General features: G+C 56.1%; 1 protein-coding gene across 1 annotated transcript; it reads left to right on the plus strand.

The window, feature by feature from the left end:
- The first annotated feature begins 6869 nt into the window (after nt 1–6869).
- Nucleotides 6870–12697, plus strand: SLC2A4 (solute carrier family 2 member 4). Its single transcript, XM_026005362.2, has 11 exons — nt 6870–7209; nt 8530–8646; nt 8751–8923; nt 9012–9136; nt 9249–9364; nt 9458–9620; nt 9704–9891; nt 10054–10158; nt 10267–10368; nt 11037–11240; nt 11657–12697. Exons 1-11 carry the CDS (start codon nt 7177–7179, stop codon nt 11861–11863), a joined length of 1533 nt encoding a protein of 510 aa, XP_025861147.1. The 5' UTR covers nt 6870–7176; the 3' UTR covers nt 11864–12697.
- Nucleotides 12698–13101: the final 404 nt, after the last annotated feature.

The raw sequence follows: 13101 nt of genomic DNA on the forward strand, positions 1-13101 counted from the left end.
TTTTATTTATTTAACCACCAGAGGGAGACAGAACACAAGCAGGGGGAGCAGCAGAGGGAGAGGGAGAGGGAGAAGCAGGCTCCCTACAGAGCAGGGAGCCCCATGTAGGGGCTTGATCCCAGAACCTCAGGACCATGACATGAGCCAGAAGGCAGACGCCCAAGCAACTGAGCCACCCAGGATTCCTTATTTTACTTCTTTAATTTTACTTATTTTAGTTTTTGATAGAGAGCATGTGAGCAGTGAGGGGCAGACAGAGAGAGAGAACCTTAAGTAGACTGCATGCCCAGCAGGGAACAAGATGTGGGGCTGATTTCATGACCCCTGAGATCATGGCCTGAGCCTAAATCAAGAGTCAGAACCTTTTTTTTTTTTTTTTAAGATTTGATTTATTTATTCATGAGAGACACACAGAGAGATGCGAGACACAGGCAGAGGGAGAAGCAGACTCCACGCAGGGAGCCCAATGCGGGACCTGATCCCAGGACCCCAGGATCACACCCTGAGCCAAAGGCAGGCGCCAAACCGCTGAGCCACCCAGGGATCCCCAAGAGTCAGAAACTTAACCGACTGAGCCACCCAGGCCCCCCCATTCTGACTTTTAAAGGCCTTACCATCCCAAGTGTTAGTGAGAGTGTGAAGAAGCGGAAATTTTCACACCTTGCTGAGGGGAATGTAAAATGGTACAACCACTTTGGAAAACAGGTTCATACAAATTTACAGATATGTCTGTAATATAATCTAGTTGTTCTAGTTCTTTTCCAAGAGTAATGCAAGCACAGTGTCCATACAAAGACTTGTACCCGAATGGTCCTGGCAGTTTTATCCATAGGAGCCTACACCTGGAAGTGACCCAAATGACAGCAACAGGTGAATGGGTAACCAGACTGGCTACTATTGATAATTGAATCAATAATCTTCAGGAATAAAAAGGAATGAACTCTTGATACACACAACCACACATATGAATCTCAAAATAAATCCATAAAGTGAAAGAGGTCAGACAACAGTACAATCTGGGGGCCCCTGGGCGGGTCAGTAGGTTGTGTGGCTGACTCTTGGTTTCGGCTCAAGTCATGATCTCAGGGTGGTAGGATGGAGCCCAAGATTGAGATCAGCTCCACACTCCATGGGTAGTCTGCTGCGATTTCTCTCTCCCCCTGCCCCTCCCCTTACTCGTGCTCTTGTTCTCTCTAAAATAAATAACTTTTTTAAAAAGAGAGAGTAAATTCTGTATGTTTCCATTTGCATGAAATTCCAGAAAATGCAAAGTGTTCTGTAAGGACAGCACTGGCTGCTTAGGGTGGGGTGCAAGGGCGGTAGGGAGGGATTACAGAGAGATACAAGGAAACTTGCAGGGGGAAGATGAATATGCTCATTCTCTTGATGACAATTCCATGGGTGTAGACATCTGTCAAAACTTACCAAATTGTACATTTGAACACATGTGGAGTTTATTGTTTGTCAACACCTCAATAAAGCTGTTCACACACACACACACACACACACACACACACACACCCTTATTCAGGGACGCCTGGTTGGCTTTGTAGTTGAGCATCTGCCTTCAGCTCAGGTCATGACCCTGGAGTCCTGGGATCGAGTCCCGCATCAGGCTCCCCGCAGTGAGCCTGCTTCTCCTTCTGTCTGTGTCTCTGCCTCTCTCTCTGTGTGTCTCATGAATAAATAAATACAATCTTAAAACAAAACAAACAAACAAAAAACTTATTCAGTTCAATGTCCTCTAAATCCCTATGAGTGTTACATTATTCACCTTCTCATTTTAAGGATAAGATAAATAAGGCAGAGAGCCTAGGAAACTTTCCCAAGGGCACAGTAAGTGCCCCAGCAGGTGCTCAAACTCAGGCTGTGGGAGCCCAGACCATACTCTTCCCTCTGCTGCCTCAGGCCTGTTGCTGAGAGTCCGCAGTGGCAGCAGGATACTGTCACCTGCTGACGGATGTGGAGACAGGGACAGTCATTCTTCAGAGCAAGCTGGTAGTACTGAGTCAAATTAGGTATAAGTATGCCCTATGACTCAGAAATTCCACTTGTGGAGACAGACAGAGATAATAATAGACATGCGCATAGGCAGAGATGGATCTCCCAAAGAAGTTCTCATAGGAGGGATCCCTGGGTGGCGCAGCGGTTTGGCGCCTGCCTTTGGCCCAGGGCGTGATCCTGGAGAGCCGGGATCGAATCCCACATCGGGCTCCCGGTGCATGGAGCCTGCTTCTCCCTCTGCCTACGTCTCTGCCTCTCTCTCTCTCTCTGTGACTATCATAAATAAATAAAAATTTTAAAAAAATGTTTTTTAAAAAAAAAAGAAGTTCTCATAGGAGCCCATAACAAACCTTGTATGGAATGCGTGTTCCCACATCCTGTGTCACAGGTGGGAGACTGCAGGGGATGCAACGTGGGTGCTCACAGGGGGGATTGCAAGCAACTGAAACGTGGAGTGAATGATGCCGTCGGGTACCGTGCAACGAATTCGATAGTCACCAAGCACGGCTGAGGTTTTAAAACCACAGTGCTTACTGACAGTAAGGAGGACCAGAATGAAACATATGATGCTATTTACATAAATTAGAAATAGTTGCTAACAAAATACCTGATTTTTAAAAAAATATTTATTTATTTGAAGGGGGAGAGAGGGTGAGTGTGAGTTGAGGGCAGGTGACAGAGGGAGGGAGAATCCCAAGCAGACTCCCTGCTGAGCGGGGGAGCCAGAGGTGGGGCTCCATCCCATGACCCTGAGATCATGACTTGAGCTGAAATCAAGAGTTGGACGGTTAAGGTACTGAATCACCCATGTGCCCAAAACAAACGATGTTTTTTGCAAGAGCTCAAACAAAAACAAGCATGATGTGCATTGAGTTGGTTGCCTTTTGCAGGAGATCAAGTGGGAAATGGGTATGGAAATTTTTAAAAATAGGCTTTTTTACTTTGGGGTTTTTTGTATTTTTTATTTTTTTAAAGATTTTATTTATTTATTCATGATAGACACAGAGGGGGAGAGAGAGAGAGAGAGAGAGAGGCAGAGACACAGGCAGAGGGAGAAGCAGGCTCCTCACCACAAGCCTCGATCCTGGAACTCCGGATCATGCCCTGAGCCAAAGGCAGACACTCAACCACTGAGCAACCCAGGTGTCCCTGTTTTTGTTTAAGTAAGCTCTATGCCCAATGTGAGGCTTGAACTCACAACCCTGAGATTAAGAGTTACCTGCTCCACTGACTGAGACAGCCCAGAACCCCAAAAGAGAATCCCTTTTATTTTAATTTATTTATGATAGTCACACAGAGAGAGAGGCAGAGGGAGAAGCAGGCTCCATGCACCGGGAGCCCAATGTGGGATTCGATCCCGGGTCTCCAGGATCACGCCCTGGGCCAAAGGCAGGCACCAAAACTGCTGGGCCACCCAGGGATCCCCGAGAATCTCTTTTAAAATAAAAATAAGGGGATCCCTGGGTGGCGCAGTGGTTTAGCGCCTGCCTTTGGCCCAGGGCGTGATCCTGGAGACCCGGGATCGAATCCCACGTTGGGCTCCCGGTGCATGGAGCCTGCTTCTCCCTCTGCCTGTGTCTCTGCCTCTGTGTGTGTGTGTGTGTGTGTGTGTGTGTGTGTGTGACTATCATAAATAAATTTTAAAAAAATTTAAAAAATAAAACAAAATAAAATAAAAATAAGGGGCAGCCCCGGTAGCTCAGCGGTTTAGCATCACCTACAGCCCAGGGCGTGATCCTGGAGACCCGGGATCGAGTCCCACGTCAGGCTTCCTGCATGGAGCTTGCTTCTCCCTCTGCCTGTGTCTCTGCCTCTCTCTCTTTCCTCTCTGTGTATTCTCATGAATAAATAAATAAAATAAAAATAAGGGGGATGCCTGGGTGGTTCAGTCAGTTAAGCATCTGCCTTCAGCTCAGGTCATGATCTCAGGGTCCCAGGATTGGCCTTGCGTTGGGCTCGCTGCTTGACGGGGAGTCTACTCATCCCTCTCGCTTTGCCCCCCCCCCCCCCCCGTTGTGTGCTCTCCCTCAAATGAATAAGATCTTACCAATAAATAAATAAAATAAAATAAGACACAGGTCAGAGAACACAATGCCCAAAGAACTGTGTCGTGAATTCGATCCTCTGCAGATAAGACCCTGATCTAGAGACAACACGAGGCAGAGACAAGGAGGGCAGCGGCATTGCTGGAGTCCAGAAGCAAGGTCGCCCTACAGGACCTGGAAGCAAAGTGGGCCTGTGGAGTAGGAGCTGGAGCCAGTGTGCCTGTAGGGGTCCCCCGCTTTGCTGCCCACCCCCCCCCTCCCGCCGGCCCCTGCCAATCTCTTACCTGCCTTGAGCAGAACGCAGTGGTCCCAGGAGCTTGGCAGACAAAAGCCCAAGGGGATGAGGCCCTCCCCCGCCCCCCGGGGCAGAAGGCAGAGTTTAGGAAGGGCTGCAGCTGGTTCCATTGAATGAGCCAAGGATCACTCGGCAAGATCCACACCCCCGGACCCCAGGCAAGGTCCTCACCTCACCACCCCTCCCTGCCCTGCATCCTGTGCCTCTCCTTCCCTTCCCATCTTCTATCAGCACCCTCGCTCCCACCTTCCAGGCCATTCTTCCTCCTCCCTGCCAGCTCTCCTGCTCTCTCTCATTTCCTCTTCTACTTCCCCATCACTTCCAAACTACCCTATCTATCTACTTCTGGCTCTGACTTACTTTCTTTGATTCTACTTTTCTGGGGGTGGGGTGGGGAGGGGGTTAAACCCCTAGAAGGGTCGTTGTGTGATCACCCCCCAACCTGCTCTCTTGGCTGTAAGGACCAGACCCCTCATTTCATCCATTCAGCATTTGCTAGGTGCCAACTGCTAGGCTGGGTGCTGGGTCCATAGCGGTAAACAAAGTGACCTTCTCTCAAGGCTGTCCTATTGGAAAGAAATGGTGACACTCTACTACACTGGGGACACATGGTTTGCTTTTTTCTTCTTTCCTTTCTTCTTTCTTTCCTTTCTTTCTTTATTTTCTTTTTCTTTCTTTCTTTCTTTCTTTCTTTCTTTCTTTCTTTCTTTCTTTCTTTCTTTCTTTCTTTCTTCCTTTCTCCTGGAGGAAGCCAACAAAGATTTCACAAAGGGCATGAGCATGTTTTGAAGGGTGAATAGGAGTCCTCCAGTATTCCAGCCTGAGGCTTTTGTCCATCAGAGGCACTATGCCATCTCTCTTTGTCCAGGAGAGAGATGGCATAGTGTGTTCTGGGTATAAGGAGTTAGGTGTTGAGTAGAACTAGAAGGTGAGGCAGAGATAGGACAAGGAAGGCAGGAGGCTTTGGTCACTCTGAAAAGGGGTTTGAACTGGTTTTGGGGGTGTTTTTTCTAAAAAAAAATTTATTGATTTATTCATGAGAGACACACAGAGAGAGGCAGAGGCACAGGCAGAGGAAGAAGCAGGCTCCCTGAGGGGAGCCCAATATGGGACTCGATCCCAGGACCCCAGGGTCATGCCCTGAGCCAAAAACAGATGCTCAACCTCTGAGCCCCCCAGGCGCCCGAATGGGTTTGAACTTGACAGTAGGGGCAGCAAAGAACCATTGACTTTTGGGGCGAGAGTGATGAGGTTGAACTTTTTTTTACATTGAACTCAGCCCTCCTCCTAAGGGGAAGGAAGGAGCAGGGGGTCATAGTGGTCTGGATCCAAGTGGCAGCTGTACAGGTGGAGAAAATCAGATGAACGTGAGCTTAGGAGGTCAGCACGCCGATGCGGTTAACAACTGGATAAGGGTGGGGATGGGGGGCAGGGGTGGAAGAGGAGAGGAGTGGAGCTCGACCTCCAGTATTCTCACAGGAGCGACAGGGTGGCCAATGGGACATCCACCGGTGTGAGGACGCTAAGGAGGAGGAACAGTTTCGCACGTGCGGCGCACGCGAGCTGCCGGGTGCAGGTGGCAGCCCAACCCTGGGATCCCGAGCTCCAGATGGAGCACGTAGGGGAGCCTTGCCGGGGAGGACCCGGGAGGGATGCCTCCCCTCACCCTACGACTCTGCCCTCATCCGCGGCGGATCTGCGCTCTCCCTCCAGGTGGCACCACAGTCCCGCGCTTCGGAGGCCGGTTGGCCGCCCCAAGCGCTGCGCTCCGCTCAGGACGCGCCAACTCTTAGGTCGCGCCCTCCTCGCTGCAGGCTCAGACCCGGAGCGGCCTCCAGAGAGCGTGTCTAAGTGGTCCACGCGGCCAGCACGTTCGAGGCAGCTCGGGGACCTCAGGCTGGTGACGTGGTTGGTGTGAGCAGCGGCCTCTCCGGCCGCCCCCAGGAACCAGCGTGGGGAACGCATGTAAGGGAAGGGACAGATGGGCAGGGCCCGGAGCACGGACACACGAAGGGAGGACCACCGAGCCCAGACGCCCAAGACGCTGGGAACGGAATCTCTTGTGCCCCGGGGCCAGCCCCGCGTGGGAAGCGTGTCTCGGACCCTTTAAGGCTCCGTCGCCCTGCCCTCCCCCGCCCGGGGACAGGCCGGGACACCCGGGACCTGACATTTGGCGTCTCCCAACGTGGGAGCTAAAAATAGCTGCGGGGGGTTACTCCAGGCCAGTGCTCCCCTGCCACCTCGCGCGAATCTTCCCGGGGCCGGCGGACCTGCCGCATCCCCTCCTCTCTGACCCCGCACCCCCCCAGCCCCCGCGCCTGACCTTCTAGGGGCCTCCGCAGGCCCGAGCCCCTGTGCACTCGAGGTGGGGCGGGGCCTCCTGGGTCCCGAGACCCCTGTCCCCAAACTTCGCCGCGGGAGGCGGCCCGGCGCGCGCAGGGCGTGTCTCCCCGGGATCTCTGGGGAGGCGTGGCCTCGAGGGCGGGCCCGCTCCTCCTGGTGCTAAATTTCCAAACCCCGAGAGCGGGGAGGGGCGTGGCTTCCTGGGGTGTGCGGGCTCCTGGCCAATGGGTGTTGCGAAGGGCGTGGCCCGTGGGGGCAGCGGGGGCTCTTCGGGTCTCTCCCCCCAGCCCGGTTCCGCCAGATCCCCCGGAGCCCTGCCGCTCTCTGGATCCTTGGCCCGCGACAGTGGGTCCCGCCAGGCTCGCCCTCCGCACGCCGCTCCAGGACGCCCGGCGCCCCCGCGCCCTTTGCCCGCCAGGCCCGGGCCGCCGACCTCGCAGTCGCCTCCCTGTTAACCGCGGTCCCTGCGCATCGGGTCCCTAAGACAAGATGCCGTCGGGCTTCCAGCAGATCGGCTCGGAAGTAGGGTTCAGCACGCGGGGGCGGGACGGGGGCACAGGGCCACTTTTCTCGGGCTGGGGTCGTCGCTGGGGTCAGCTAGGGGGCGGTCCCTGCGCAGGCGCGGGGGGCAGGGGGGGATGGGGGCCTGGCTATTTATACCCGGGCTGGACAACCCGTGACTGTGCGATTCCAATCCTTCGAAAAGGCTGAGTGGGTCTGGGGGGGCCGTCCGTGGTCACGGGCAGCCGCGGGATTCCCCAAATCCAGGGCTCGCCCCCTTCTCCAGTGTGCGGCACACGGGGATCGGGGACACTCTGCCCCCTGGATCCGGCTGCAGAAAGCAGGTCCAGGACACTCTTGTCCCCCTGGAGCTGCCCGTGTGTCCCAGCTCGCGGGAAGTTTTTCGAGGAGCGGAGGCACCCGTGGGCCCCCACCCCCACCCCTGGCGGTCCTCCAGGACACTGAACTTTCCCTTGGCCCCACGGTTGGTGGAGGGGCTGAGGGGAGTGGCAGCCCCCACCCCCACCCCCCAGCTCAGGTTTCCGCTTGGAGACAGTCTGTGCCGCCAGCAAGCGGCCACCGCCGCCACCGCCCCCATCCCCTGGGCACCGGCGCTCCCGGGGCAGAAGCCCCCCCCCCCACCTCCGCGCCCTGCGTCGTCGGAGCCTGGAGGGGGAAGGGAGGCCGGGGCGGAGACACGGGAGGCCACCCCAAGGGCTGAATGCGGGGAGGAATGACCGCGATGTCCTTTTCGGAAAGAAGTACCTCTCTTGAGTCTGTTGGGGGCCTCCGGTGGCGCGCTGAGTGAAGCCGGAGGGGAGGAAAGAAGACCGACGCCCCCACAATAAGGCACTGGCAGGTTTAGGAATCGACTGCCATCAGGAATACACTTAGCATTGGGTTTTGATTTTTCTCACTTGCACAGACATCTACACAAAGCAGGCAACACCGCCCACCCCTACCTCCTCCCTTAACACAGAGGAAACCTAGCTCCAGAGCTGGGAAGTGACTTGGCCAAGGTCACACAAATCTGAACTCCAGTCTTAAGGCCAAGCCAGCCCCCAAGGTCACCTAGAAATGGTGAGGCCAAGGCCCTCAAAGATTTCCCAGCTTGCTGGACTCAGACATCCAGTTTCCCCTTCAAGCCTGGTTACTGGGTGCTTCCGGCTCCTGTTTACACTGAGATCCTTGCTCGATTCCTAATATGGTCCAGTTTCCCTCACCCAACGTGTTGGATGGAACCCAGCATCTTCAGGCTCTGGCTGGGCCCAGGCCCCTGGGATGGAGGAAAGAAATCTTGATTCCGTGTGACCTGCCTCCTCTCTGCTTCTGACCCCCCAGGATGGGGAACCCCCTCAGCAGCGAGTCACTGGGACCCTGGTCCTTGCCGTGTTCTCTGCTGTGCTCGGCTCCCTGCAGTTTGGCTATAACATCGGAGTCATTAATGCGCCACAGAAGGTGAGGGGCTTGCGGCTGGCACAGTGGGCTGGGGACAGCAGGGGACAGCAGACAGGGATGTCCCTGTAAGTGTTCACTGCTCCGTGTCTCCCCACCCCCGCCAGGTGATTGAACAGAGCTACAATGAGACATGGCTGGGGAGGCAGGGGCCCGAGGGGCCCAGCTCCATTCCACCGGGCACCCTCACCACTCTCTGGGCTCTCTCAGTGGCCATCTTTTCTGTGGGTGGCATGATCTCCTCCTTCCTCATTGGCATCATCTCTCAGTGGCTGGGAAGGTATGGGGCTGGCAGGTGAGGGTGGGCCGGGCAGGAGGGGGGCTGCTGCATGGCACCCGAACTCTCCCACTCGCTCTTTGCCTCTCAGGAAGAGGGCAATGCTGGTCAACAACGTCCTGGCGGTGCTGGGGGGTGCCCTCATGGGCCTGGCCCATGCTGCTGCCTCCTACGAGATGCTCATTCTTGGGCGGTTCCTCATTGGCGCCTACTCAGGTACCGACGGGCAGCATGGCCCTGCCCAGCATCCTGCTGTCCTCCACCAGCACTGAGCTTGGGGGTGGGAGTGGCCAGCTGCCCACAGCCCTTTCTTCTTCCCTCTACTCAGGGCTCACATCTGGGCTGGTGCCCATGTACGTGGGGGAGATCGCCCCCACTCACCTGCGGGGCGCCTTGGGGACACTCAACCAACTGGCCATCGTCATTGGCATTCTGATCGCCCAGGTAACTGGGCCTGGCCTTCTGGGTGGCTAGGCAGGGGGTTGAGTAGGGCTCGGGGCTGAGTGGCCTGCTCTCTTTCCCATGCTTCTCCCACAGGTGCTGGGCTTAGAGTCCATGCTGGGCACTACCACCCTATGGCCACTCCTCCTGGGCATCACAGTGCTGCCTGCCCTCCTGCAGCTGGTCCTGCTGCCCTTCTGCCCAGAGAGCCCTCGCTACCTCTACATAATCCGGAACCTAGAGGGGCCCGCCAGAAAGAGTGAGCTTCCACCCCATCTTGCAAGCTCCTGTCCTGCCTGGCGCCCTCTCTGTCCTCTCAGCCCTGACTCTCCTCCCCTGCAGGTCTGAAGCGCCTGACCGGCTGGGCTGATGTATCTGGGGCACTGGCTGAGCTGAAGGAGGAGAAGCGGAAGCTGGAGCGGGAGCGGCCCCTGTCCCTGCTACAGCTCCTGGGCAGCCGCATCCACCGGCAGCCTCTGGTCATCGCCGTCGTGCTGCAGCTGAGCCAGCAGCTGTCAGGCATCAATGCCGTATGTAGGCGGCAGCCTCGGGTTGGGGCAGGGGTGGGGGGACGGCCCCAAAGATGGGGAAAAGGCAGCAAGCCTCCTCTGTCCAGAGTCGGGGTCAGTGGGGCTTGTTGTGGCTGCAAGGAAGGGACGTGCCCACCATCCCCTCTCCTTCTCCCCCCATAGGTTTTCTATTATTCAACCAGCATCTTTGAGACGGCAGGGGTAGGGCAGCCAGCCTATGCGACCATAGGAGCTGGTGTGGTCAACACAGTCTTCACCTTGGTCTCGGTAACTGCTGACACCCACTGTTGGCTCCACATCCCCTGGCTGCCCCTCCCAGTCCCTCCCACTTCCTGTGCCCTGGAGGCCCCTGCCAAGCCCTGACTTTCCCTGCAGGTGTTCCTGGTTGAGCGGGCTGGCCGTCGGACACTCCATCTCCTGGGCCTGGCAGGAATGTGTGGCTGTGCCATCTTGATGACCATAGCCCTGCTTCTGCTGGTGAGGCCTGGGGAGCGGGAAGGGACCAAAGGCCCAACCCATGGGAACTACCCCAAGAGGCTGTGTCCTTGGAATATGCCTTTGATCCTGGGGCTGGCCTGTGTGCTCCCGAGGGTCCCAGGCTGCACTTCTTGCCCCCTCTAGGAGAAAGCTCTAGCACACTTCTGGCAGCCAGGAAGGAGATCCAGTGTCCAGTCTCAGAAACAATCATTCCTAAGGACCCAACTTCATTTTATTTTAAAGATTTGATTGATTCATTCATGAGAGAGACAGAGAGAGAGGCAGAGCCACAGGCAGAGGGAGAAGGAGGCTCCATGCGGGGAGCCCGATGCGGGACTCAATCCTTGTGAGGGACACAACCTGAGCCAAAGGCAGACGCTCAACCACTGAGCCCCCTGGGCGCCCCTGGGACCCAATTTTAGAACCAAGAGAGCACTGACCATCCTAACATCCAAGAGGGTGTTAACATTGCCTGTGCCCCGAGGAGGGCAATAGGGCAGCCAGCTGAGGGTCAACACTCAGAACTGGTCATTGAAAGGCCTGCTGTCACCTAGGGTGGCAGGCTCCTCTGTGAGCTGCTGGGAGGGGTTTTCAGGTCTCTGCACTGAGGGCAACTTAAGATCCAGAGAGATATGACATGAAGTCCTTTCCCTCCCTGCCTGCCCCAGGAGCGGCTTCCAGCCATGAGCTACGTCTCCATTGTGGCCATCTTTGGCTTTGTGGCCTTCTTTGAGATTGGCCCGGGCCCCATTCCCTGGTTCATCGTGGCCGAGCTGTTCAGCCAGGGCCCCCGCCCAGCCGCCATGGCCGTGGCTGGCTTCTCCAACTGGACAAGCAACTTCATCATTGGCATGGGTTTCCAGTATGTCGCGGTAGGTGCCCTGGCCCGTGTCCCCCACTCCCACCCCGTAGGCCAGAGGGCAGCAAGTCACAGCCAGCCCACTTGCTTTCCCCACTCCTGTCTGGGGATCACTTTGGTGGGCCCTGTGGACCCTGAAAACCACCTGCTCGACCACTATGGAAGGAGGGAAGGGGGCTAAAGTATGTGGGCTACTGAGAGAGGGGTGTTCAAGACCCACTGTGCCAGAACAGACCAGAATTACCAGCTGCACACTTGTACTGCGGAGGGTTACTGCTCTAAGGCCAGGGGAGGGTGATGCCTTTCTTCCCTTGTTCCTGGGGTCTCCCTTGCCCCACAGAGGAGCCATCTGCCTGTGGAGATGTCTATGGAGTCCCCCTGCTGCCAGGACCTCCCCTTCCTCAACACCTCTTTCTCCACCTGTCCCAGGAGGCCATGGGGCCCTATGTCTTCCTTCTGTTCGCGGTTCTCCTGCTCGCCTTCTTCATCTTCACCTTCCTAAAAGTGCCTGAAACCCGAGGCCGGACTTTTGACCAGATCTCGGCTGACTTCCGCCGGACACCGTCTCTTCTAGAGCAGGAGGTGAAGCCCAGCACGGAACTCGATTACTTAGGACCTGACGACGAGAATGACTGAGGGGCCAGGGCAGGGGTGGGAGGGCTATGCTCTCGTTCCCCCCCCCCCCGCCCCCCACCGGAGACCTCTCCTATGCAGCACTTTCGCCCTCTCTTCCCTGTTACTTCCTGATTGAACTGGGAAGCCGGAGGGAAGGGTGGTCTCAGCACCCCCTCATTCCCCTCGTGTGACTTCTTGGATTATTTATGTGTCATGGTTAGGCTGTGGCCATCAGGGTGGACCACTCTGGCCACTCATCCCCTTCCTCCTCTGTAGCCCACCCCACCCGCACCCGGCCTCAGCTCCAGAATATTCTCGCCCCTTGCTAGAGAAGGGGGCTGCAGGGAGGAGAGGCCTTAGGGCCGACTCTTTGGTCAGGGAGCAGGACCGGTGAAGACAAACAGCTTCCTGCCACCTTGGGCTCCTCCTACTTTCTGGCACTTTCTCTGAATTCTTGCCACATAGACTCTGGGTGAAGGGGGTCCCGTCTTGACCCCTGACAGGCCGCACCCTCCCAAGGCCTCAGTTCACTCCTCCTGGCAGGCTTAGCCCTCTCGCTCAACTGGAGGGCCATATGCCCACGCAAGGAGAGAGGACCTGCTCCCCCAGGCCGCAGAGGGGGAGCCCCGCTCTTGTCCCCTCGCCCCTCCTGAAGGGTGTGCAGCCCGCAAGCTTTTGACCAACTAAGGGAAAGGAGGATTTGAAAGGCTGCCTGTAAACACGGGGTAGGAGGAGCCTTCAGATATTTTTGTATATGTTTGCAAAAGGGGTGGGGAGAAGAAACCAAAGGTCTGTTGTACTAAATGTATATATATATGTATAGATGGATATATAAAATCACTGTACGTGATGGCATCCTGCTGTGAGGCACCCAGGAGGGGCTGAATGGACCACAGCGTCTCTCCCCACCTGCCAAAGAAGCCTCTGGATGTGCTCACTCTGCCCCACTTATGCTTCTAGTCAGCCCCCCTTTTTATTTTTTTTCAGTCCCCCCTTTTTAAACTAAGCTCTACACTCAATGTGGGGCCTGAACACATGACCCCAAGATTGAGAGTCGACCCCAAGATCAAGAGTCGCGTGTTCCACCAACTGACCAGCTGGGTGCCCCTGATCATTGCTTTTGTTAAAACAGTAAATGCTCAGTAAGTTTAGCCCCAAGTGGCAGAAGCTGCCCTGGGCACGTTCCAGAACCCTCCTTCTGCAGAGGAAAGGTCAGCCCCAGGTTTCAGCTGGGAGAAGTGAATCTCACAGCCCAGAGC

The sequence above is a fragment of the Vulpes vulpes genome, chromosome 12 (assembly GCF_048418805.1).
Source record: "Vulpes vulpes isolate BD-2025 chromosome 12, VulVul3, whole genome shotgun sequence".
NCBI classification, from domain to species: Eukaryota; Metazoa; Chordata; class Mammalia; order Carnivora; family Canidae; genus Vulpes; species Vulpes vulpes.

What these genes read in the sequence shown, in the direction of transcription:
- SLC2A4 (XM_026005362.2), top strand. Translation starts at nt 7,177, where the DNA reads ATGCCGTCGGGCTTCCAGCAGATCGGCTCGGAA. An exon ending in TTGGCATTCTGATCGCCCAG is followed by an intron (nt 9,365 to 9,457) that starts GTAACTGGGCCT and finishes CTTCTCCCACAG; the next exon opens with GTGCTGGGCTTAGAGTCCAT. An exon ending in TGGGTTTCCAGTATGTCGCG is followed by an intron (nt 11,241 to 11,656) that starts GTAGGTGCCCTG and finishes CACCTGTCCCAG; the next exon opens with GAGGCCATGGGGCCCTATGT.